General features: G+C 34.7%; 3 protein-coding genes across 6 annotated transcripts in view; 1 reads left to right on the top strand and 2 right to left on the bottom strand.

Annotated features, from left to right (window-relative positions):
- The window catches only part of LOC118269578 (NADP-dependent malic enzyme), a 51576-nt gene extending 41359 nt beyond the window's left edge, over positions 1-10217 (bottom strand). Inside the window, exon 1 of the mRNA XM_035584745.2 lies at positions 10055-10217. Coding sequence (XP_035440638.1) covers positions 10055-10101 — 47 coding nt within the window. The 5' untranslated portion in view covers positions 10102-10217. The remainder of the gene's footprint in view (positions 1-10054) is intronic.
- A 1419-nt stretch (positions 10218-11636) lies between these two features.
- Positions 11637-15928, top strand: LOC118269579 (translation initiation factor eIF-2B subunit alpha). Its single transcript, XM_035584747.2, has 7 exons — positions 11637-11722; positions 11818-11919; positions 12566-12705; positions 13060-13176; positions 13907-14019; positions 15158-15302; positions 15607-15928. The coding sequence occupies exons 1-7, from the start codon at positions 11710-11712 to the stop codon at positions 15886-15888; spliced, it is 912 nt and encodes a 303-aa protein (XP_035440640.1). The 5' UTR covers positions 11637-11709; the 3' UTR covers positions 15889-15928.
- A 431-nt stretch (positions 15929-16359) lies between these two features.
- The window catches only part of LOC118270045 (tyrosine-protein kinase Fer), a 51323-nt gene continuing 40449 nt past the window's right edge, over positions 16360-27233 (bottom strand). For 3 of the 4 annotated variants that reach the window (XM_035585491.2, XM_035585490.2, XM_050707031.1), the window contains 6 exons: positions 26105-26305; positions 22294-22470; positions 20940-21153; positions 18886-19161; positions 18614-18736; positions 16360-18344 (listed from right to left, as the gene is read on the bottom strand). In XM_035585491.2, coding sequence (XP_035441384.1) covers positions 18208-18344; positions 18614-18736; positions 18886-19161; positions 20940-21153; positions 22294-22470; positions 26105-26305 — 1128 coding nt within the window. In that variant the 3' untranslated portion in view covers positions 16360-18207. Of the gene's footprint in view, positions 18345-18613; positions 18737-18885; positions 19162-20939; positions 21154-22293; positions 22471-26104; positions 26306-26757; positions 27183-27233 lie in introns of those variants that run through there. The other variant, XM_035585492.2, reaches the window with a different exon arrangement.

The raw sequence follows: 27233 nt of genomic DNA, 5'->3' as shown, positions 1-27233 counted from the left end.
CCTAAAAAAAAAACAAATAGTTGTAGTAGAAGTAAATTTTATGTAAATTAATTTTTATACAAATTCACGAGCAAATGCTAGTTCACCACATTAAATAAACTGCGATAATGTATTTAAAAAAATACTTGTGTTTTAACAACAGCCTGTATTGATGTATGTGTCAGTGACCTTTCTGTTTACATTGAAGCTTTGTTATTAAATATTTCGTTATGTAATTTTGTATGTACTTGTTGTCTGTTGAGCTAAGTCATATTTTGGTTTATTCAAGGCTATGAGACTTTCACTCATATTATTTGGTTAAATGTAGTGATGCTGATGAATAAAAGTGATCACAAACGTTTTCGTGTAATTATTTATAACTATGTTGCCATTTACATAATGTTTCATAATATGTGTTTCATTTCTTTAGCATAATTTTTAATCAACCTACAGCTCTACCTCGTAACCGAATCATAATGCAAACAAGACATTTTTGGAATCTAACCAAACATTAATACTACAAACATCCAACAAAGGTTAATCAGTTCAAATAAACGCTAATTCAGGGATTAAAGAATGTATTCACATTTAACGTTCTAAGTTCTACTGAGCTACGGTCTACCTAACGGGTTTAATGGGGCTCCGGCTCGAAAACCAGGAGTAGCAGCGGGATGATTTTTAGTCAGTAAGAGTCTGACACTCTCGTCGACCAAGGCGGGAGAAGACGATACATGATTTTCCTACCTCTAATAAAACTAAGTTCTACTAAAACCACAACGAATTTGACGACGATCGGTTTTGACTATCATAACTGGAATGGAGGAGTCTCCCCAATTCTCCAGTCTTCTCAGGAGACTATTTATTATATACTCTTATTTATTTAGTTTCTTTAAAAATATAATTTAAAATAAATTACTTGCATAACATTGCATCACGAACTTTATTCCTTTAATTTTTCGTCGCATGACTACTGCAAAATAAATATTTTTTCTTTCTTTCTTACTGTTTTTTGAAAATTCGACACTATAATAAAATTCCCTGGGGTGAAGTTTTTTTGCTTTAAATATCTTAGCTAGGTAATAACCTAGGCTAATAGATTTATAGCAAAAATCTAAAGCTCTTCCGGCCCATTAAAAAAAGGTCAAAAGATTAGTTACAATGTCACTGCAGTAGAACGGATGTCGTTTACAATATTCTGTCATGGCGGACCTGACATGACGTTCGCATGAGCTGCGTATGAGCATTGCGCAGGTCGATCAAGATCAGGCCAAGGGCAGAAAGCGCATGTTATACAGCGTGATAGGGCAATACCTATTAGGAGGTTATATAATTACTTGTTAGAGATTCATGTTTGAAATTGTTATTTTATGGCTCTTTTACTATAATTATGATGATTCGTTAATTATATTTAATGTGTAATTAAATGAGCTAATATATAATAAAAAGCATATTTAAAATCAAAGGTTGAACTGTACTCGAATTAAAATAAATGCTTTGAACATTTTTAAATCGCATTAAATAGAATATTTACAAAGTTTACCTTAACCATTAGTGAAAAAAAACTCTGATAAAATTAGTGGTTATCCAATAAATACATACAATTATACATATGTACAAATATCTAGAAACAAGGAAGTGATATACATACATAATCGAGCACTGTATTGATGTTGATAACGATTATCTAGGTGTCTAGTGCATAGACATTTGACCTGATTGCGGCTTATCAATGACAGTTAGGTCGTCGGTCATATTTACCTACGTTTAAAGCATGTTGAATTTCATGTTTAAGGTAATAATGTCGTTTACTGGGACTCCAGTTCAAAGCAGGAGGAACAGGGTGGTTTTTAGTAAGTATGACTCTAACACTCCCTCTCGCCTCACCCAACGCGAGATATTGGATGATTTTACGCCCCACTGACTGACTGACATGATGAAATCTTCTCCGTGTAAGAAGAGACCTTTAGTCAGCAGTGACCATTTATAGGCTGTTGAGAAGTGTTGAAGACAAGTCTTCCGACTCTAAAGACCCACATAAATAAGACACTTGAAGGGTTAACAGTATTACCTACATTTCCTTCAATGTACCGTGTTTGCAGTCATTATTTTAATTATTCTGACATTTTAAGTCGCGTCCCACTCCCATTACGACAATTTACATTCATACCATGGGCAACACTATAATTTAGGAATATACGCAATGACGTAGTTGATTGCTGTTACAAGCTCTTAGCAAATCGAAATGGAAAATTGAATCTATCCAATAAATTACTTTTTCCAGAGTACACCCATCACAGATAGGGCTGATCCCTGAACCAGAGCTGCGGACTACCAAAAGGGTTGCGACGGCTCCAGCTCAAAGAACAGGAATAGGAACGTTTTTGGTCAGTAAAGGTCTGAAACTCCCTGTCACTCACCCTACGCGAGAGAAGTCATTGGATGATTTTCCCAACTCAAAAAAACAAGAATGCATATTATACAATAGTTCTATTGATACGTAAGAATAAAAGAATAGATAGAATGGAAGTAGTTAATAGTAAAGTACCTTCGTTTAGACGTACCTTACGTACCGTACGTGCTTAAACTATGAAAACATACGATGTTTTGCAAATTAGTTCAACCTACAACATTAAGTTATATGAAAACATTATACCGAGGCCTTTTGCAATGCACTATATTTTTTCCATGTTTCATCGTCTAGCTGAAGATCTTTTATATTTTATAGCATCTTTATTTTAATATTTAAACGCCTAGTTATGTCTAATACTGAAACTAGACGCCAAAAAACAGTGAGTAACTTTCTCTAAATAAATTACTGCCGTACTCGGTGTCATTTAATGGTCACTTAACCCAGTCCTTAGCAATTGTTTTCGGAATAAAATCGTTACTAAGGAATAGTTTAAGTAATAATTAAATGACTCTGATTGCGGCAGTTTGTAACCTAACTCCGATCACGTGACGTTTCCTATTTTCCTATTTGTATTCCTACAAGAACAGTAAATGTTGACAAACGCCCAAAAATAAAGCCAGCCATAAATATTACTTTAATTATTGTTAGACACATATAATAATATGATTAGATTGGTATTATTATAATAGTGCATAATTTACAAGGACAAGCCAAATAATTATTTTGTCTACAACACAATGTTGAATTAGAAAACAAAAAAACGTTGGGATTGATGTAACCGAAGAACCGAACATTACATTAGTTTTGCAAGTCAGACAAAAAGTAGCCGCCATAATGACAGGCGACGTTGAGCGATGGGGCAACTCCTGCGCATCGTGCACCGGTCTGATGACACCGACACTCTTGGTTTACTTACTTTTGATTTATGTTGTTTATGACTGATTTAGTTTTATAACTGGTTGATGGAGAGGAGTGGAGGGAAGGTAGGGAGTCTTTTGCCGTGCAGAGGGACTAGATTACAGCTAAAAATAAATAACTGGTTTAGTTTTACGGCGCGTTCCAATAAACTACCAATCGGTAAATTTGCTTACGAGCCGTAGAATTTTGACATAAGCTCCATACAAAATGTGTCAAAATTCTACGGCTCGTAAGCAAATTTACCGATCGGTAGTTTATTGGAACGCGCCGTTAGTGTTTGAATAGACTATAAAAATTTCATAGCTATATTCGTAACAGCAAATAGATCCAAATTAAGGCGTCGTCTGTCAATTTATTTAAGGTAAACATATAAAGGGACCTTTCCTACATTCTCTTATAAATTCAATCAACGAAAATAGCATTTTATTATATGCAAATCAAATAATCAGGCTATATTTTATAGAGTAAATCATATATTTTCTTTAATAAAAAGCTATCATGAGTAAAAGACATTAGAAAACACTGCCTAACTAGATATTTATAGAATGAACATGTTGGCTACCGTTTATTAAAACTACATGTAATCATAACGCAGTTACACAAATCACGGTGTGGTAAGTGCAGTAATGGTAGTGTAGTGAGTTGCACAGTTGCACTGCGCAGACGTAGCGTTCTGACGAAACTACGCAAATACCTGCGCCTACGCATAATCATACGCATCTAGGAGAGAGTGCTGTACGCCTGTTATAGTGGAAAGTGAAAATATAATGTACATTATACTTATATGGACAGGTTTTCCACACTTATTTTGTTTGGAAAATTGTGGCTATACATATACATAGTAATTTCTATCGTATATTCCCAAGAGTGGGGGGTAATATGTGGTTGACACTTGTGTGGTAACGACGCGTTCATTAATGTGCACAATGAGTATTAAATGAAAGTTTCGAGGTCAGGGCTGTCACGTTGTCAGATTATCGCATGGGAAAGAAAAATGTTTGACGTATCACTAAGTAATCTTTGATGCCATCGGTGCCTGAGGAAACCAGGGCGTACGAGGACGTAGGAGATATTGTAACTGACACTATCTAAACCAGTCACACATATAAATGTGTAAATTCTGATTCTCATTACAGATTAATGCTATTATAGAGATCAAAATTACTCACTGACAAACAGTCATTAAGTAACTGTTCAACTTTAAAGGAAATTACGGAAATTCACTAACTGGGCAATTCAAGGTCAACCCCAACTAACCTGACTGGTAAAAGCCACAACTCAAGTTAAATGTATGACAATAGTGGCACAACATTAAAAAACTATTTAAAAACAATATTTTACTCTAACATTGCAAACTTCGTGAACGGGCGCAATATGGGAATTTCGAAACCAGTAAATTACAAAACAGAGGCAAATGTGAATGAACGGATAAAACGTTTTGCACAATTAGTTATTTTACTCCGTTTCTGTGTGTTCGGTACATAAATCTTGATAATTCGGTATCTTGTAATGGCCGCCGGTCTGTCTGCAAAGTACGGAGATAATTCGAGGCCAAATTATGATAGGTACAGTTGATTGTTTCTGTAGTGTAATTACTATGCTGGTGTGTATTGTGGACTTGTAACCTTTAATACTCGGTTTGGTTGCCTTGACCAAAAGTTCTAAGAATACAGTCATACATTCTATTATATCCTGTCTTGTGAGCGGAAGATTTTAATGATATTAGATCACTACTTACGGTCGCGGTATAAATTCGCAATTTTATTATCATCATGTTCTCAAAGGTTTTGTAATCCTCGATTTGACACCCCTTTTTGTAATGGTAGAAAATCATCCTTGCCTTCTCCCACCTTGGGCGAGGCGAGAGGGAGTATCAAACTCTTACTAACTAAAAACCACCCCGTTCCTAATCCTGCTTTTCGAGCCAGAGCCGTAGGAACCCGCTAAGCAGTCCGCAGATCCGAGTCGGAATATGACACCCCTAGGGTAATAACACAGATACCTAACCACTTCCAAAAAAATCGATAGGTTACCAGCCTATGAAAATAAAAATAATTTAGGAAATTGAGTAAACGAACCATGAACGAAGTAGGAAGAGTAGGAGTTATTTATTAAATAGTATTTTAAGATATTTTTAGACAAAAATAAGGTCATACAATATCGTTCCGCATAACTAGGTACATACAAGCTTAAAATAAACCTAATTGTATCACTTCCTAGCTAAACCTTCTAGCTACAGTAACAGTTAGGAACCCGATGCAGCTGAAGGTAACCCTGCGATAACAGAATACAATAAGCAACATAGTATAGTATAGTAAGGTCATAAATCTAGTGACTAACGAACATGACTGGGCGTAAGTAACGTTGGCAATAAAAGTCAATATTACTCAGCGCAAACTGGACCACAATTACGGCGCGTTCCAATAAACTACCGATCGGTAAATTTGCTTACGAGCCGTAGAATTTTGACATAAGCTCCATACAAAATGTGTCAAAATTCTACGGCTCGTAAGCAAATTTACCGATCGGTAGTTTATTGGAACGCACCGTTAGAGACGCAAAGTTTTATGAGGAAGTCGGACGGCCTTGTAGTACAGAAAACCCATAGTGTGACAAAAAACTTAACTGTATGAAGAATTGTATGGATATAAAAGCCTGTACCCTCAGTACGAGTTTCATTTCGTTTCTCACACCCTCGTTTCTTTAAACGTAAAGCAAACTTGTACTAAGAGTATTGGTCCATTTCCAAACTCAATACCGTTCCTTAGATTTTTTTGATCGAAGAAGTCCAAAAATACACTGTCGTTATTTTATTATTTTTATGCGGAAGGAAGGAAAATCATCGAATTACTCCGAGGCGAGAGGGAGTATCGGACCTAACTCCTGCTACGAGCCGGAGACCCGCACCGAACATATACTCTGTCTGATGAATCCCCATACCAGACAGAGTATTTTTACCGTGTACTAAAATGTCGGAAAATCGCTTCTCGAGTAAGAAGATAATTATACTTCCCTATGTAATCTATCATTTATACAAAACCAGTTATATTTTGTGGTGTCTATGTCTAAGGCAAAATATCCTTGTTGGTTAAGTTGATTCTTATAGTATCTACGTATAGGTACGTCATGGGTCTTTTTATGGGAGAATGACTTGACCAAATGTGAATGACACTATGACCCAAATTTGAAGCCTATCAATTGAATAGTTAAACGGACTTCAAAATTATTGTCGATCGATAAAGTTGGCCACTCACTGTAAATGTCTAGTGTATGTTAGTTTTATGTGTCATCAGCCCCAAGAAATCCACTATTGAAAATAAGCAGTTGTTTAATATAAATTAGATTTTTAGGAATACAGACAGATTTTGCTACCATTTTACATGATATTCTTATCAATACGTCTGCTTTTGCGAGACTAAACATATTGGGCGTTATTTTAAAGGTTTTGAGAAACTCTTTAATCAGAAAAAATGTACTCATAGCAGTACAGGCGTTAGAATCCTTGACTAACTCATAACTCCTAAATCATTACCTCATCTAAATGATAGTTAAAAAGAAATAAATATTATACAATATAAAATATAATTATATATAAATTTACTTTACAACACGATGGCCTTAGAATCTATAGTGTTTACGAGGCCAAGGAAAGGTTTCGCTCTGATTATTTGCTTACCAAATGTAACGATGAAGATTCCCGATTCGTTGCTGCTTAGATTTCGTGTTATATTGTCTGTTTTGTCGACTTATTGTCGACAACACATAACCCTTAGGACTTTATAATAAAGTTCAGAATTCAGAAAATGAATTCATTCCCTATTTTTGCACTTTTGCACAATTAGCGATAAAACTTGGTCTCTTTTCACTTTCAAAATGTAAGGAGGTTGTGTGTGGTCTATACACTTTTAAAACCCATTTTAGACTATTCCAGAGCGATAGATTAAACTGACTGCCTTAAGACACTCAAACCCATATCCATCATAAATGCAAGAATGCATTTATTAATGACCATACGAAAAAAATGTATTGATAATAAAATAAGCGTGATTTAATGTATGTATCTTATCATTTTTAATATAGATAAAGATGAACTTAGCTATAGATGTGTTCATGCATAGTTCAAGAATAACCCAAAATTAAAATAGATATTTGTAGATAGGTAAGTGTTAAATAGTTACATGTGCATGTGGGCGGCAGACTCAAAGGTGCAGCAAAGCGGTAAACTCTTAGAAAATGATAAAAAAATTAAGTGCTTCAAACAATTGATACGTATTATTAAAATATTAATTAATTGATTACTTTTATGGAAAAATGTTTATTCATTTATTGTATTGTATAGATTACATATACTTTTTTTATGGATTTTGTTAGATTTTATCGCTCCAATGCTCCTTTGAGCTAGCCGCCTATGTGACTAATAACATCCTGTCTGTCTTTCAGTCTGTCTGTCTGCGCCTAAATAAAAACCCGTAGCTAATGTTATTGTGTTTGTCCTCAGTGAACCCAAAATCTCCCGGTCAATGTAGATGCAGTGTTTAAAATATGTCTATATTTTTCTACTGACATCATTACACAAATAAACACGCTATGACACATTCATTATTATTTCTACTAAGCATATCGATTACTTATGTTTAACACTATTTATAGGCTATAGGTTTTTTAAATACTTATTATTACTACATAACATCGATACGTTAATATGACTACGAAGAATATAGGGCAATATTTCAAAGTATTTAGTTTTTAATATTAAATATTATGAATTGGTTTGGTTCACTTATAAAAGCATTAACGTTCTTTATAGCTTGATATTAGATAGTATAGGTAAGGTACATACTTAGCTAGACCCATTTAATTTGTTTATTTGGACTCCCAACAAAGGAAACACTTGCAAGCTAAAATAAAATTTACTATACACGATGAAAGTCTTGTGATATTTCAATTAAAGGAAAACACGTGCAAAAAACATGCAAATTAAATTTAATTGAATTACAAAAAATGACATACAATTTAAAGAAAATATATAAGAAATAATACGACAGTAGAAATCCAAATCAGATGCGATCTATAGATTAGTAAATTAATTAATATTAGGTACTAAAAATTAGAAGGAAACCTTCTTTAAAAATTGCACTGTTTGGGGAATTAGGTACTGAGTGGGGAAGACTAGGTAAGGTGCTACATGAATCGATAATACATTTTAAGACGATATGTAACTTCAAAGATTCGTAAAACATAATATTATGTTATGTGTAGACTATGCATATGGGCTATGACGTAGACAATATCATAATAAACAGTAACTAAACATAATGTCTGTTATCGCGCCACTGATCTAGATAAGGTCGCTGACGAACATTAGAACAATGCACTGCCGCCTATTGTGAGCTTAGCATTAGGTAGGTATACCAATCTAGGTAATATCTATTTACTTAGCCTAATTGATTGATTGCAGTTGTAGTGTAACTTAACTAGTTAATTACCGAGATATTACATAACATCAACCCTTTTATTTATCTAACTAAGGGATAGGTAGAACGGTCACCTCGTGGTGAGCGATCAGCGCCGCCCATTGACACCCACAACACCAGAGGAGACACAAGTGCGTTGAGCCCTAGGTAAAAAATCCGCAAAGTGTGTGTTTCTCAAAGTGTGGTTGCTACTAAAAATCGAAATCAATGAAATCCGCCCCTAAGATGACCCACTGGCCGAATGCAATTGAAGTTGTTTACAAATAAACACAACAACCTTTTAATTCACAAGGTGTGGCAGAGGTTTACTACTTAAAACTTAAAAACCGCATCCAAGATCCCTTTTTCAGCATTCGCGCTTAGATAAAGTGAAGTGTTGTTAGTGCTTGTATGAATATCACCATTGAAATAGACCTAGTCCAGCCCTCCCCATCCCCTCAAAAATTTCAAAAAGAAACTTTTTTTTTTTTAATTCGATGTCGTAGGTGCGTATATATGGGTGGGCTCCTAAGCAGGTCTACTAAGAGGACTCGGTGCCCCTTATAGGTGCTGAGGGTGGCCACCAGGGTGGTTTTAGAGAGGTAAAAATCCCACACTCCCTAGTCTTTTATCCCTAAAAAACTAAGGTACCTACATGGAAGGCGCCCAAGTCTTCAAAAAATATGAACCTAACCTACTCTACGTTAGTTAATTACCTTGAACTTTCAAATACAAACAAATAATTATTGTATTCAAATTCAAACGAATCCTAAGTGATTCAACATTTTAACTGTCACCTATGAAACAAGACCGTTGCGACAAAACTGTAGAACATTCTATCTACTAGAACATTACCTAGTTAAAGTGACATAATTACTGCTAATTTTTTAAGTAGATGTAAAATTGTAAACAAAAGTTCAATTTAATTTTCGTCCATAACATTATGGCTTTTAGGTCCTAAATCAGTTACGCTATGATATTTGTTTTAGTACCTAATTAAAGAAAAATAAGTTCTTGTTTTGTTTATTCCCTACAAAACAGGTAGAATTACAACATTACCCACGACCTACGAAATGCTAATCCACACGTATAAATTGCCAAAACAATTGTAAAATAATACCATGTTTAACTTTTCCTCGTTACATTTTAAACTACGTAGGTACGCAGGTCTGCTTAATTAAAATCAAACTATCTATTTATATATAACTAATTCAGTTCACATTGTAAGGTGTTAATCATAAAAAGATCTAATATAATTAATTAAAGGAAGTCAATCAAAATATTATAAACTTACTGCCACCGTCGTTTGTCGTTCAGCTTGACAGATGCGGAGTTTCCCATATTTGGTCGGTACTTCAACAATAGTTCACAATGAATACCGGTGTTTTAGTAAACAAGCAGTGTCTGCTATCCATAAAACGCGTCTAGCCCACGCAACTACCAGTAACACTATAACCAACGTCAACTTAGAGAGCTGTGGCCATGACTTTCCCTCGCTAACTAACAGAAACAACGCGTCATTTCCTTTAATTGTTTTAAGAAAATCTTAGACCGCCATCAAAGGAAATTCGGGATGATTGTGTCGTGTTCCCGCTTAATTTAGTTCCTCCAATGTGATAATAGATGGCGTTAACCGCTGCATTATGGGGTGTTCGTCGATATTTCCATTACCTACAGAGAAGTTGTTATTGCGAATGTTGATAATAAATGTTTATTACGGATATCGATGATTTATGTTCTTGATTATTATAAACTTCTATATTTATTTCACACGTGATGAGTTACTAAGTAGATCTAACATCTAAGCAGGTTTATCACCTACGTCCTGCTAGGTTCTAGATGTGTGCGTTCGCGCAGTAAGCACGTAGTTAACAGTATTTAGTTACCTACAAAGTTCTCTTGCCAATGTATTTTTATTTGACCAGTGTAATGATAAGTCGGTGGGTGCGACGCTCATATGCCAGTTTTTATTAATTACTCTTATGTTTTTACCTTTAACCAAATGCCTCCTAGAGGGTTTTCTCGGTCAGTGAGTATCCTTAGGTCGTGATACTGGTCTCGTAGTTCCCACTATTAATTGTTTGCATCAACAAGGCTGTGTGCGTTAGTTTACAGCAGCTGCTTACAATAATAATACGGTGAGCAGCCGGGAAGTACAAGTGTTATCATAAAATATCCTGTCTGTATAACCTTACCAAGTAATACTGCTTTACTTGGGATTACCCAAGTAGATACTACCAAGTACTACTGCTTTACTTACTGATTAATTAGATAGACCTATAAGACAGATACTATACCTACCCAAAATGAAAAACAACTGAGTAAATACTGAGTGTTTATCTATTTTTTGGATAAATAGGTACTCAAGTAAAACTGGTTAATTAGTCCATATTTATCCATTTTGAGTAAGTACTTATCTGAACAATCGCCAATCTATTTAATTAGACATCAGTCAAACATTATATTTATTCCCTAGACAGTTTAACTCATTTAAAATTTACGATGGATTTTAAATAGTTGTTGATGGCATGTAACTAATTAGTTAAATAAATAAGTAACAGTGATTAAATATTTCAACACAAGTTAATGAACTGCTCCTGTTCTCGCCTAAAAAACGTCTGTTTTATAATTGACCTGTTATTCCTGTTCGAATAAGATAATTACATTTGGAATATTACTAATTGCTGATAATAATAAAACTTCCGTAGGCAATTAATATTTTTTTTATTTTTGTTTCTTTTTTGTTTTAATTATCATTATATATTTTTTTATACAATGAAGTCTTTCTGTAAAATTCTGTGTTTCTAAACGTAACTTTGACAGCTTGTCGAGCTTGCTTGTCTTAAATTGACATTTGTTGGTTTTAAGGTTATGTTGTGTGATGTATGATACGTAAACAAATTTAAATTATTTTGCCTATTCTATCAATTAAACAATTCAATTACCAAAATGAAGAAAGAAGGTATGAAATATAAATTTGACTTAAAATAAGGAAAGAATAAAATTTACTAACTCTAATGGTGAATTTTCATGTATTGTGTGTTCTACTATTTTCAGAAGTTCAAGAAATCTTTCTAAAAATATTGAAGGAGGAAGAGGATGTATCAGCAGGAGTTGCTGCCATTAGGACGTTATTATCTGTTATAGAAAACTACAAAGGTAAATAAACAAAAAACAAAGTTAAATTACACTTCATATATCTACCTTACTCTTGCATCATTCATCACGATAATTTGATTTTTCAACAAGGTACCATGTGTACCTACTTACCTTACCTCTATACATTTTTTGCATAAGTACAACCTTTCTTATTATTTTTCAGTGTTATGAGATCTATTGATTTGTTGAATCTGAACTTTTATCATAACCATAGTCCAACTACAAGTATTTCCAAGGTCAACTACAATTTATTTAGGGTGCCCTACATAACTAGCTATAATACTAGTTGCTAAGAAATCATTAAAAGTTGAAACTAAGATAATACTGAATAAAATATGTTTAGTAAACTAGGTAATTACTGTCTCATTGCATTTGGAATCAGACTTACTTATAGACTTCTATTAATAGGTACAAATTTCAACAGGAATATGCAGTACCTATATACCTCAGTTTGATAATTAAGATTTCCTATATTCTGTATGTGCTGTATAGAAATAAATAAATAACCCAAATGCAATATCACACCTTATGATCACATAAATTTAAGAATTAACAAGTAAAAGGGACATGGGCCATGGATGTTTGTGTTTGTCGTATAATTGAGATGTCCCATGATTTAGGTATGTTTTAATATTTATCCTACCAGTGGCAACAGTTAGAGAGCTGGATCTGAACCTGCAGTTGGCTGTAGATGCCATGAAACATTGTGACCAGCCCGTCACCGCCATCTCCTCGGGATGTGAGCTGTTCATGAGGTTTATTACTTTTGCCAAGCTTGATGTTAAGGTAAGAAATTAATAAACATTATAATTAGGTACTTGAAAGTCCTTAAACTACTGAAGATTGGGCAACATCATTAGTTTTTGGTTAACTAACTGCAATCCCCAATGGATGCTCCATTGGTACTATGGGAAATCTCCTCAAAAAAGAAAAGCCTTTGTTCAGCTGTGAATGTCTTCTGTACTAAGTGTTATCAACATCATCTATTTAATCATTTATCTATTTAACGTTTTTTTTATATATTCACCTGCAATCATTTGCCAGACTATAATCAAATTTGTTCAGGTTAGATGTTGTCTATAATTAATATTTTATTGTTACCATTCAGTTCATTATTATTATCATTTTTGTATTTTCCAGTCCTTTGAAGAGTGTGAACAAATTATGCTGCAAAGAGGTCACATATTTTTGAACACCTTACTGGAGGCTAGAGGGAAGGTAGCCAACATAGCAGCACATGCCATAAATGATGGATATGTAAGTATTCATTGTATCACAACAATTGTATGACAACCAGGCCAAGTGTAGATATACCATATACATCCTTCAAACTAAAATAAGAGTGTACTCCTTCTCCAAAGGCTTACACATATGGGATTTATAACACAAAGGTGAACTGGTGAATAGTGGGTGTACATTGTATAGAGGCATTACGTGCCGTAATGTGCACCTCTGCCTAACCCTTCGGGGATAAAATGCGAGATGTTGCATTGCATCCTTTTTAAAAGGCCCACAAATCACTTGTGACTGCTTGGATGCAACAAGTGTTCATGGGCAAAGCATGGCTATTCATATACATCCTTCAAACCTAAATAAGAATGTATTCCTGCTCCCAAAGCTCACCACCTATTATATGGGACATATACTTAACACAAATGGTTAAAAGTGCTTGCACATTTTATAGAGGCATTACATGCTATAATGTGCACCTTTGCCTTCACGGATTAAAGATGAGATGTCGTATTGCTTCCTTTTTAAAATGCCTGCAAATCACTTGTGTCTTGTTAAATGCTACGAGTGTGCATTGCAAAGCATGGCTATTTACCAGAAAATATTTAATTTATTCTTTATTAAACTGTACTCCATAATATATAAAGGGAACTTTGAATGTATTATTATTATTACCATAAAATATCAATTACTGTTTTGGCTAGTTCTTGTAGTGTAGCCTAGTTTGCCTGAGCTAATCATAAACTTCATGTTCCAGAGAATTTTGACACACTCCCGATCAAGAGTGGTCCTACAAGCCATGATAGAAGCAGCTAAAGCAAATAAAAGGTTTAAAGTATTTGTTACAATGTCCGGCCCTGACAATAGCGGGTAAGTACTCCTTATTATGACTATAATATTGCCATCATTTAAATTTTTTAGCAACTGATAAATTAAACAGAATAAACGAAAATGTTGTCTTTAGCTTTAAGCCTCTACAATGGTAAGTATACCATTACACTAGTTTATGACAAATAAGTAATCTTCTTAGTACCTTGTTCTTGTAGGAATCAAGAAGGACTTTAAATGACAATGCCAGATCCTGCCCCACTTAATTTCATCAATGTACAAGAAATGTAAATTAATCAATATTATGCAATGAAAATAAGACCCCTGGTTACTTAATTATTATTCTAATAAGGTTGCGGATAAAAATTAGGAAATAAAAAGAATCTAAAAAATCCAAGGCCTATTTCCTGTATTTATCGCGACTATCTGCGTTTCTTAGTACGCTTGCACAAGGAACAAAACGAGTCATTCAATAAAAAAAGTTTTATTAATGTAACGTGTACGGATTTTAATATGAATTTGGTATAATATAAATACATACTGTTAGTTAATTTATTTATTTTTATAATATATATTATAATGAATGCTTATTCTAATTATTATTTCGTATTTGAACGTAAGTGATCAGATGTAACGAAACGTCATTGGCGTGCTTGTGTCAGTTATGTCCAAAAAGTCATTATTTGACATTCGCTCTGTCTGTTCTGTTTACATTGTTGTTTCGTTATGGCTATGAATGAAAAGTAGGATTACTAAAGGTGATATTGGTGATGACATTCCTTCCTTTCATAGCTAAACACCCTATGATAGCATTGTAATAATATAAAGCACTTAATTTTATTATTTCTACCATTATAACTGCAATTAATCTAAACCGGTACCTAACCTAAATGTAATATTTTGTTCTTAGATTTATATAGAAACCGCAAGCTCTAAAGGCTTTTAATCCTGTATTTAGTTATCACTAATAGAGCAGCAATAGAATGCTACATTTGGTATGCCTGTACAATATATTTTTTGGTGGGGCAAAGCTCTATAGATATTCTGGCATTGTCATTTATCTTTAAATTAAAATTACGGACTATCATGTATAACAGTTCTTCGTAAAAAAGATTATCCATCATCTATAGTTTCAATAAAAAGTACCTACTACTTAAATAGACAATGTGATTATTTCCAGACTAGTAATGCAGAAACAATTAGAAGAAGCCGGTATAGATGTGACCCTCATCCTGGACGCAGCAGTCGGCTATATCATGGAACAGGTGGACCTGGTGCTGCTGGGCGCTGAGGGCGTCACAGAGAATGGAGGAATTATTAATAAGGTAAGTTTCAGAGCTTGTTGGTCACATTATCATCAAAGGTTAGATCTCTGTATCATTTAATTACTTCATATTTAAGTTTAGGGACAAGCTAAACCTAAACCGTTTAGCTGTTTCATTGTAGTATGTACTCATTTGGAATCCTATAATGGGGCAGATGTTTCTCTATTAGGAAAAAAGCCCTATTTAAAAAATAAAGATAAAAACAATCACAGTCGACCTACTGGTGTACAAAGCCTCACGCCACTAAGTTTGATCTTGATCTTTACATTTTTATTGCTTATTTTTATTTATTTACCTTTTTCAGATCGGAACCTACTCATTAGGAATAGCCGCTTACGAACTGAAGAAGCCAGTGTTTGTGTTGACGGAGAGCTTCAAATTCTCTAGAATATATCCTTTGAACGAGATGGACTTACCAAATGAGTTCAAGTACCTGTCAAGTGTCATAAAGTCCGGTAAAGACCTGTCGAAGGAACACCCTCTAGTTGACTATACGCCCCCTGTATATATCACGCTGCTGTTCACCGATTTAGGAATATTATCACCATCGGCGGTTAGTGACGAACTAATGAAACTGTATTTGTAAATATTTATGTGTACAATAAACTTTATTTATAAGTATTCAAGGTTTGTTTTTGTTTTAATTTAAATTAGGGAAAAACTAAAGAAATGTTGTGCTTTTGAATAATTGTCTAAATTCTGTTAGGAATCAGGGGTTCTCAACCATTTCTGGAGTCAGGACCATTTCTACATTTTTGTGATGCCAGGGACCACTATTACTATTATTTTTTATGATAAAGTCTAGAGTCGCGAGGTTCGTTCTCATAAGAACGACATTTTGATTATAGATACTAGTTGATCCTCTCAATTGTGACATATATTTTATTGGAGCTTTAACCATTTTAATTAGGTCTTGTCTTGTGTAGTTTTCTTATTTTGCGGTCAGCGGACAATATTTTGCCCTCTGTTTACCATCGGTTGGGTAACTCTGATATAAATTAATAAGGAAATCATAAAGGAAAAAGTTGGGTAATTCTAAACAAGAAAAAAAATCGAATTCCAAAATGTCTGGCACTTTAATGTTGTACGAAATATATTTACATAGTTTTAATATAGTATAGTGTTCAATTAAAATACTAGACTGCCTATACATTTATCTCACTTTGTGTTAAAATATCAATTAATCATAACATGCAATTATACTAGGCAAGAAGATATACGTTACAATACTTATATTAGATACACTGTTACACTATCTGTGGAAGCATTAAAGATATCACAAACATGTCCTTTATTGCCACTAGTTATAATTACATCTATCTTAATTAAAAAAACTACTTAAATATTTCATTATAAAATCTTCAGAAAGTATTGGAAGCCCTAAGGAAGGATAATATTTTCTTTTTATACTGTTTATATTATATACTGAAATTTATAAAATATATGACTTTATTCATTGCTATAACTTTACTATTATACTCAAGTTACATTGTTAGAAATCTATGTAATACGTAGATATATATAAAATAAGTTGCCCAGGACGGTAGGCTCATTTCAAAAAGGTTTTATTCTGTATCTTAATATTATATCTAAACTATATCTAACATTTGATGCTATACTTTACAAATACAAATATTGTTTCATATACATAAACTAAATTATACTTAACATTGTACTTGAATACAAAATATACGTACATATGTCAGTCAGAACTGATATAATATGTTGTACTTAGATACTATTATTTCCATCTATCGCTAAAGTACCATTCGTAAGAGATCAACACTTCGATTACTTATAAAGAACACTGTCTAGCGCTTATAAGTAGGCATACTAGAAGAAACAACAGAGGGCGGCGATTCTAATTAAGTCTTTACTTCAGAACATTTACCTATGTATTTTTGAAGTTCAAGGTTAATCCACATTATTCCTTACAATTGTATTATTCTAGACTAGAAGGTAAATGAATATAATTTAGTAATAAGTAGGTATATAAAAGCTAAATATAAGATCGACATTACATTCTTAAGTAGGTAAAGACTCAGAAACTGTAAAGCTATTCTGTAATATTGTCAATTCGAAACGTTAAAGTGAACTCGATCGCATTTTCACCCGTCATTGGTCGAGTCGATTATTGTCACAACCAAGGACATGACGGACAGCGATCGAGCTGACTTCCAATTGATAATTACAGAATATCCTCGTTGGACATGTAATTCACATTTTATACAAGGATATTCGTTTTAAAACACATTTCAATAGCTACCAAATATAGTTTATGCTGCCATTTGAATACTTATTTAAGAAAAAAATGTTTGATAACCACAGCCCCTGTTGTTTCTTTTAAATATGTATCGCAACACATCCATTTATAATACAAAAGATATAGTCACTACATACAAGTACAATTTTATTATTTAACACATAAAATAAGTATATAACAAAACTTAAACAGACAATACAGAATTCAGTTGCTTATTGTATAATGGAAAAATGAGTAAAGTAGCTATATTTATTTTACACAGATAATTATTTATTTTTATTAATGAATGTTTACAAAATTATATTTTTAATGTCGCAACCCTGGTTATAAACTAGGCAGAGTAGACTCAAGTTTTCGTTCAATAGCCGTTATTTTCAAATTATTAAGTTTAGCTTCGAAGATTTTTCATAATAATGTGTCCTTTCCTCTTAGATAGGCACTTATTTTTGAAACCGTTTTGTCGCCGACTTTCGAAATAAATGCGTTGTATGGCTGACGGACTATTCTTATGCAAAGACACCTTATCAGCGATAGAATAGACGCAGTTTTAGTTCATCAAACATTTCTACTGGCTTCGAGAGGAGACCCAGGGTGGAAGAACAAGATGTCGCATATTTAACACAGGAAATGACCCCTACAGTGTTACCTATTGTAAATATTGTCTATGATCGTGTATATCTGATGGAAGTGTGGCCGCTTCTCTGCCTCGTATTCCCAGCAGCGTAGCATTAAAGCGTATACGTCTTCGGAACAGCCTTCGGGCGCTGGCATTCTGTAACCTGAAGAAAAAGGAAGGTAAGTATAAAATTGGTAAATATAATTGGTAATTTTTTTCTTACTACTATGAGTAGTAGCAAAGCTTATGGACGGACTGGTCGTAAGCAGACATCACCTAAGTACATTTGCGATGCCTGAAGTAGGCAAATGTAGGTATTTAGAGCTACGGAATCCGTTTGCCACCAGGCTAGTATGGTGCAAGATTAATGTCATCATTTCCTGAGAGGAATATGCCATGAAAATAATGTGTGTTTACATTTCGTATAATTACCTGTATCAATTTTCTCGCGTGCTCGTGAGTTGCTCATGCCTGCGTATGGAGTGTCTCCCTTGGAGAATATCTCCCACATCAGCACGCCGTAGCTCCACACGTCACATAACGATGTGTATTTACCTGGAAGAATGCAAACATTTGAACAAATCCAAATAGTAAAACTTGTCAGGTCCTTTCAAACCCAACAAAACCAATATAGTAAAACTTGTCAGGTCCTTTCAAACCCACTTAAAACACAATTTGCTCTAATAATTAACCAAAATACCTACCAAAATTAAGTGCCTCTGGTGCCGTCCACTTGATAGGAATCTGCTTCATGCCTCCCGACACGATATATTCCTCCTCCTCTCTCGACATGCCGAAGTCAGATATCTTGACGATGTTGTCGTCTCCCACGAGACAGTTCCTGGCTGCAAGGTCCCGATGGATGCAGTTCTTGGACTCCAGGTAGCGCATGCCACCGGCAGCGTCTCGACACATCGCCAGGAGTGACCGGGAACTCAAAGACGATGCTCGCGTACGAAGGAATGTGAGGAGGGAACCACCTGAGGAGAAGAAATAAGTTGGGTGATGATCAGAAATTGCTACATGGCCTTATTGATAAAAAAAATCGCTGGAACTTATGTCAGAAATAAATGCTGATTTGATACTGTATGACAGATAATGTAACTTAGTATAAATATGTAAGAACGTAGCTAAACATTTTTGTCATCATAATCAGGAATTTATTATGAACGGGTGTTCAAACGCTCTTACTGAGACTTTCGCTTTGCCTCATAAAACCATAACTACATGTTTGCACGTAATTACCAGCAAAATGTATGGCCACGTGTGTTCTGAAAACTAATGTCGGTAGATAATTTTAAATGCATGTTTCACCCAACCTGAAATGGGTCTGGACACCCACGCTGGCGAGTTTCACAAACATCCTCCCGAAACACCACGGTAAACTATACTTAGGTGCTGTTGCGTAAACAGCTATTTCGTATTTTGATTATTACCTAACGTTTAGATAACCTAAATCCCAACAAAGATGATGAACTTATCATTCAATGTGAGGGAAAAACCCTATAAATTTTAGATACCTTAGAGTATGTATACCTCTTTACAGAGTATTTAATCAAGTTAACGGGAAAATGCACATAATAGGATAAAAGCCTAACGTCATTCTTCAGATCACACTTATACCCAATACCCATCACTCAAACGAAGAAGCATTCAAAATTAATTATGTACCTACTAAAAGAATCAGGTCAAGAGGTAATTCTGTCCACGGAATGTAGACGAAACCAAAGACTTTTGATATGCCACGTGTGACGCAAGACATTGTAAAAATAAATGCATATTTTTATAACTCACACTCAAAAGATGACACTCATGTTTATTCAATTTTGGCGACCTACTCAACAATATTTGTATAAAATTAGCAAATGTTATCTGTCATATGCAACTATGAGAGATATTTTTAAAACGAAGTATTTTAATGTGAAGATATTGGCTACCTGGCACCTACTTATTGCGTCTGAAATTCCACTATATTTGTCTGGTCGGTACGGTAGTTATACCTATGTAGTTGGGGCATTAGAAAAATACACCCAGGTAGTCTTAAAAGTTAGTAGGTAGGTCTTAAAGGTTATTAGCAATACCTAGACCTAACCTAAGCTTAGCTATGAGTTAGTGCTTCATGAAAAGGAATTGAAGTGAGCGTTAGCACATTTTTAAGCCAAAGCTAGAGTCATTTTAATGCTTCTTTGACTTTTATGAACACTCACATAAGATTTACAATATTCTAGCGTAGCCAGGTATGTGTTTATCATTCGCTAAGCCATAAAATGAGATCAACGAACCTCAGTTCAGTTTATCTCAATAATGAAACTGAAAATTCGTAATAACAAATCAATCTGAACAGACCACGTACAAAGTATAAACATAATATTTTAAGATAAAGTATTATGTCAGTATATGAGTCATGTAGGTATCCATAAATATGTTTTTTTCACAAATCTTAAATGAAAATCTATCCCAAAATTATGTACCTGGCTTCTAACCATCTCAAGCCACTCTTCACCTACCTACCTTCTAATCCATACCTATGTGCCTGTTCCAATATGGTCTAATCCGTACCTAAACATTATCCTAAGTTCTTAGTTCACATAGATGGCGCCTAGTAGGGCCTGATGCGGAATACATAGTGGGTTTACCGGGGCTCCGGCTCGAAAAGCAGTAGGAACGGGGTGGTTTTAAGTCAGTAGCCGCCCAAAGCGAGAGAAGTAATTGGATGATAAAAAAAGTTCTTAACTCAGCTTTAAAACAAAAATCTCACCAGGCACAAGTTCCATGACGATCATGATGGGCTGCTTCTGCACAGCAATGCCAATGAGCCGCACAATGTTCGGATGCTGGTACTGCTTGAGAATGCGACCTTCCTGCAAAAAGGTCCGTTTCTGCTCGTCTGGTAACGCTACTCTGCAGGTCTTTACTGCTACCTCCTGATTGGTGCTCTTCAGCCGAGCCTTGTACACGTCCCCGAAGTTACCCTGGTGAAAGAAAGACAAGATTAAGATTTAAGATTCGTTAAGAGTTTAGTGTAGGATGCCAGTGCCATCGTACTAAGTGAAATCTCGATATCCTTAAAGTAGCCTGGTATTATGGTAGTAGGTAGTTGAACCAGAAGAGCAAATAATCGATTTAACGACTAGCGTGCTATCAAAGAGCTTCATATCCTATTAATGAGGTGATGCGATGAACATCAATGTTTTATCTAAATGACAAAATAGTCGGTAAGTATCAATTTATAATTATAGAATCCAACATTATAAAATACTTAAGGAATTCCTTCAAATTGACTTTATATAATTAATTTATTTATATACAATTCATTATAATTTACCTAATACGTATACACGTATTTAAATACATTTTCCTCGTTCTAATAAGGGGGAGCCCATGCAAATTGATACTAGGCACCTATATATAGGTAAGATTACGTAGGTAATTTACCAAACCACGTTAGAACGAATTGTTCCTTATCTTTACGTAATATACGCAAGTTGAAATAAACGATTATTCAATGCATCTAATTTCGTGTGACGCATGCAGTAAACTTCTTATTGTTACAATCAAACAGCTATTGTGACCGGTGCATTGATAAACATACATACAGACGTAATGCACCTTAGTTATTGTGTCATAACGTCCAGCTGAACAATGGACCTGATTCTTAGAAGCTTACAAAGTAACCTAGCTTTTAATTACCTAGGAGTGAAGTAAACAATGAATAAAGTAGGAAGTAACCTATTTTGTTTATTAATTTACTTTTTATCCTTAAGTACTACAAAAAAACTATTACTCATAATATTGGTTTTAACTCATTTTTTTCACTTTACATCAGTAAGATGTGTCAAAGCCCTCAAGATTTCCTTCAATTCAGACACATATACATATTAGTAACATTCTAAATACAAAGTTCTTCCCAAGAGGTTTTCAAGAAGACCTCTCAGCTCCATTTCCAGACTAAACAAGATATTAGTTATCGGAATTGGGTCAGATGATGTCCTAATCCTAATTAAGAGAACACCAAACACTTGTGAAAGCCTAAATCACCGAAAAGGTTGTACCTACAGGTAATCTTGTGATAAAAATCCTAGGTAGATTTAGCAACTACAAATAAAACTTACTCGTCCAATCTTGTCCAGTAGTTGTACATCGTCATTGTTCAGCTCCCAGTTCTCTCGTGGCACAGCGCGTCGCAGTAGAGCCCCCGATCGAGCAGTCACGGGTACTCCACTGGTCCGCTGCCACGCTATCAGCTCAGCTACTGACGGGAACGCTGCTCCTTCGAAACGGTAGTGGCCCTAAAAATTAAAAGCGTATTGTTAAAAAAGAATAAACGGAGGTTGAGACAATGAAAAAGGAGATATTCCTATACTTGCTAATATTAAAATTACGAGAATGACTTTATCAGTTCTTTCTTTTACGTCGCCACGAAGCGTTTTGTGGAAGGTATGATTCTTTTGCCTGAAGATAGGACACTGGAGAATAATATAGGTTATAGCTATGGGTATATCTCTCATCATATCATTTAAATTGACGAACGGAAACCTAGTCCCAACGTTTGGCTAAGAATAGCTACTTCCTACTGGAACTTGATAGACATACTCGTAGGTATAGTTATTTCAAATCTGCTTCCGTCACTTATAGTCCATTGAAATGTTACAATTTGAGGGCCGAATTATGCATTTTTTAGAGGACGCAATTTTATTTTTTGATCATGTAGGGGGGTCAATAGAAGCTTAACTTGAAGTTTGTGGGGTCGCCACCCTTGTCCCTCGGCCGCCATCTTGGAAAAAGGGATGGAAACACTTTTTTTGCTATATCTCGGAAACTATGCATCGTAATAAAATTTTTAAAATCATAATTTGTAGTAAATTATTATGCCTACAAATATGTTTAATAACTTTTTGCCCTAAATTAACAATTAAAGAAGTTATAAGTAAAAAAGTGAAATTTTGTTAATAAAATTTTCTCTTTTGCTCTATAACTTTTTTTTTAAATTTTATAAATAAATGGCTTCAGACCAATCTTGTAGAATATTTTTCGAGAAAATTTTTTCCCTACAACTGTTTTCAATTTCATTCATTAGAAACTCAGTTACAGCGCTCCGAAGTTAACCGGGTTCGTCAAATTAGTCCAGTCAAATAAGCTTAAATTAGGTAAGAATCTCGGAATGCGAGATGACCAGCTGTAATTTTGTAAATACTTGTATATTGACACCCTAAAACTTGTCTCAAAACCATAGTTGTATATGGTAGGGTGTAAGCAACTCTTAAAATTCAAGGTCAAAGGTCCCAAAAATCGTTATTTTGCGGTTTTTTGGAAATATCTCATTTCCTATGGGTTTTTGGTATTTGTATTCATTATCAATATTGTAGAATACAAAATTCTCTACAACTTTTGTCTAAATTTTTTTTTACATGGTGAACCGTTGTCGAGTTAGAGGGCGGAGAACGCACGGTCAATTTTCCACTTTGGAAGCGTCTATCTTTCAAACAATTGAATTTGACGAAAAATGGTTTTAGAAACCATAACGTCTTTTTTAATGTCCTATCCATAACCAACCATCACGGATAGGTTAGCTGAAAAAAAAATGTCTGATGTGATGCAGTGACCGTGCGTTCTCCGCCCTCTAACTCGACAACGGTTCATCATGTAAAAAAAAAATTTAGACAAAAGTTGTAGAGAATTTTGTATTCTACAATATTGATAATGAATACAAATACCAAAAACCCATAGGAAATGAGATATTTCCAAAAAACCGCAAAATAACGATTTTTGGGACCTTTGACCTTGAATTTTAAGAGTTGCTTACACCCTACCATATATACCATGGTTTTGAGACAAGTTTTAGGGTGTCAATATACAAGTATTTACAAAATTACAGCTGGTCATCTCGCATTCCGAGATTCTTACCTAATTTAAGCTCATTTGACTGGACTAATTTGACGAACCCGGTTAACTTCGGAGCGCTGTAACTGAGTTTCTAATGAATGAAATTGAAAACAGTTGTATGGAAAAATTTTTCTCGAAAAATATTCTACTAGATTGGTCTGAAGCCATTTATTTATAAAATGTAAAAAAAGTTATAGAGCAAAAGAGAAAATTTTATTAACAAAATTTCAATTTTTTACTTATAACTTCTTTAATTGTTAATTTAGGGCAAAAAGTTATGAAACATATTTGTAGGCAAAATAATTTCCTACAAATTATGATTTTAAAAATTTTATTACGATGCATAGTTTCCGAGATATAGCAAAAAAAGTGTTTCCATCCCTTTTTCCAAGATGGCGGCCGAGGGACAAGGGTGGCGACCCCACAAACTTCAAGTTAAGTTTCTATTGACCCCCTTACATGATCAAAAAATAAAATTGCGTCCTCTAAAAAATGTAAAGCTCATGTAACATTTCAATGGACTATTATGACGCATTCGTTCGTTAGTTACGTTCAGAGCTATACCTAATGTTTTGTAGTGTATGACATAACTCAACAACATAATATTTGTCAGTTGTCTTGCCAAAAAATTGTGAAATTGCCGATGCCTTTAGCGCCAGCTTTCCCTGTACTACGCATTTGATGTCTACCTCTTTCTTTGCTTCTTTTTCAGACTAATAAGCTCAACAACCTACAAAGCAACGTCACGCCATTGATCCCCGAAGGGGTAGGCAAAGGTGCACATTACGGCACTTAATACCGCTATACAATGAACACCCACTTTTCAGCATTTGTGTTATAAGTCCCATGTAATAAAGGATGGCAACAACCAACAACGATAATAATTTGTCCCGTTGCGTCGTCTTGAGCAAAACAACAACAATTTAATCAAAATACAAAACAAAATAAATGAATCATACAAAAAGAAGAACAGCTTTTAAGTGGAATGGACCACGATTGACCTCATAATGTTCTAAAATTCTTATAAAATTAATTCTTCAATCGTTAAACTGAACTAGGCAAGTCGAACTTCTGAGAAATTAAAAGATTCATTAATTGACGACCATGCGACTTAAAATTATGATTCACAAATCGCAAAATGTCTGTCGTACCACGTTTTGATTGCAGATTCGCTTTCTTAATGTAATTAAGTAATTTCCTCTTACGAATTGTGCAATTTTACAAAGCTTTCAAGGTATAACCAACCTATCGTAATCGTAAAAAGTAAATATGTATATGATCACAACCTGCATTGCAATGTAATGCTCCTGTTTCTAAATAGGTATCCCGAAAGTCTAAGACATTATATTCAAGCCTAAAATTAATTCTCAAAATTCCTATGTGAAATGTTTTGTTCCCAAAACCTAAATGAGCACTAATTAGTCTTTAATGCGGAATAGATATTAAGTAGTATCTTATACCTACCTGTACCAGGCTCTAGAATCGATTCACTATGAAATGTTACTTGAAGATTTGCATTGAAACCTGTTCGGAGCAATCTAGCAATTGTCAGGTCCATACTCTAAGAACATAAACAAAAAACGTTCCAAATAACAGGTGTAACTAGTAATATTTTTTGCAAGACATTTTTTGTGTAAACCGCTTAGCGAATCTAGACTGGTCAGGAGCATAGGAATTCGGAAGAGCTTTATAAAGAGGTAGCAACAAGTATGCAAAATGTACATTGTAAGTTAAGAAGAATAAAGAATAAGAATAAATTTATTAATGAACTTCACAATCATGGTCTTATACTATATCACAATTTGTTTAATTTTAGTGTTATCATTAAGTGTATCGTTAGTCCCCAAACTAGGATAATCCTGTATCTTGGGGACTTGAGTTGAGACATCTTGAGTATCTTACTAAGTAGGACTATTGACTTGTTGGAAAGTTTTAAACTTTCTTATTATCAAAAAACATTATTATAATGACGCTCTGACGTAACTGCAGGCGCAAAGTTTGGAATAGCTGAAGAGGCACACTATCTACTGCAATACATACCTCAGGGGTCGTCTGTACAATGAAGTGTTTGTGTTGTCCCCAACACACAGACAGCACCAGTTGCCTCGCATGGTTCCTCGTAGTCTCCCGCACCAAATAGTCTCCATCTGCCCTCAAAAGCCTCACAACCTCCTCTCGTGGTAACACTCCATGGAACCACTCCTGCTCCACCAAGGATCTCTCTGTCTCGCTCACACTCACCTGAGAAAACAGAGATATTAATAAATACATGTAGGTAGGTTATAATGAAAGTCGGTGACGATGTCAAGGACGAGAACTTTTAGAAGAAACATCGATGACTAAGGTAAAGAGTAAAATAAATAGTGACTGCTTTGCCTTGCTAGACGTAAATCGAATCATTTAATATTGACTATTTTATTTGATTTGATGGCTATAATAATATTTAAGTGTGATTGAGAACCATCAATAAAATTAATTGGTTTTGCTGTTGCAAACGATTCCACTTACTTGATAATGTCAATACACTAATAAAACATTTGCTAATTGTTTACAGCATATTAGTAACACGATCAAACGCATCAAGAAAAAAATACTACACAGCACGCGATGCACATGCACTCACCTACTTAATTACATAATGCGATAAAAACACACGACAAACAAACACGTAACAACCATAAGCGACAACATACTTCCAGCTCTAACTCTTTCTCAAGTTCAAGTTGTAGCTGCTTCAGCCGCTTCTTCCTGCGAGGCACCACCACCGGCGGGGGCAGCTCGCTGTGCGTGATGTACATCGAAAACGGATCCATTACGTCCATTACACAAACGAATCGGTCACAACACCGCAAAACACACCGACACTACTTTATTATCTCGTTTATTTCACCGCATGTTGCGAACGTTACCAGAAACAGGATGAACTTGACGTAAACCCCACGACTGAAGCGTACACAGTCCACACGTAAACATCGATTCATTTCTGGAACGTCGCAAGCGGCTTCACCTTGATTTTGAAACTGAGTTTTAAGGAGAGCCGGGGCTATTTTCATTTTATTTGAAATCTCATTCCCGACAGAAGTTCGTGCGGTGCACGGTGACGTGGAGTGTTTGCGCTAAAATTAGCACTGACACGTTTTGACTGAAGCTCGTTTCAGAGCGAATTAAT

The sequence above is a fragment of the Spodoptera frugiperda genome, chromosome 30 (genome assembly GCF_023101765.2).
Source record: "Spodoptera frugiperda isolate SF20-4 chromosome 30, AGI-APGP_CSIRO_Sfru_2.0, whole genome shotgun sequence".
In the NCBI taxonomy this organism is placed as follows: domain Eukaryota; kingdom Metazoa; phylum Arthropoda; class Insecta; order Lepidoptera; family Noctuidae; genus Spodoptera; species Spodoptera frugiperda.
This window is presented reverse-complemented; position numbering and strand designations above follow the sequence as displayed.

Coding starts and splice junctions, on each gene's coding strand:
- LOC118269579 (XM_035584747.2), top strand. Junction 13,177..13,906: donor ATGCCATAAATGATGGATAT/GTAAGTATTCAT, acceptor TTCATGTTCCAG/AGAATTTTGACACACTCCCG. Junction 14,020..15,157: donor TCCGGCCCTGACAATAGCGG/GTAAGTACTCCT, acceptor GATTATTTCCAG/ACTAGTAATGCAGAAACAAT.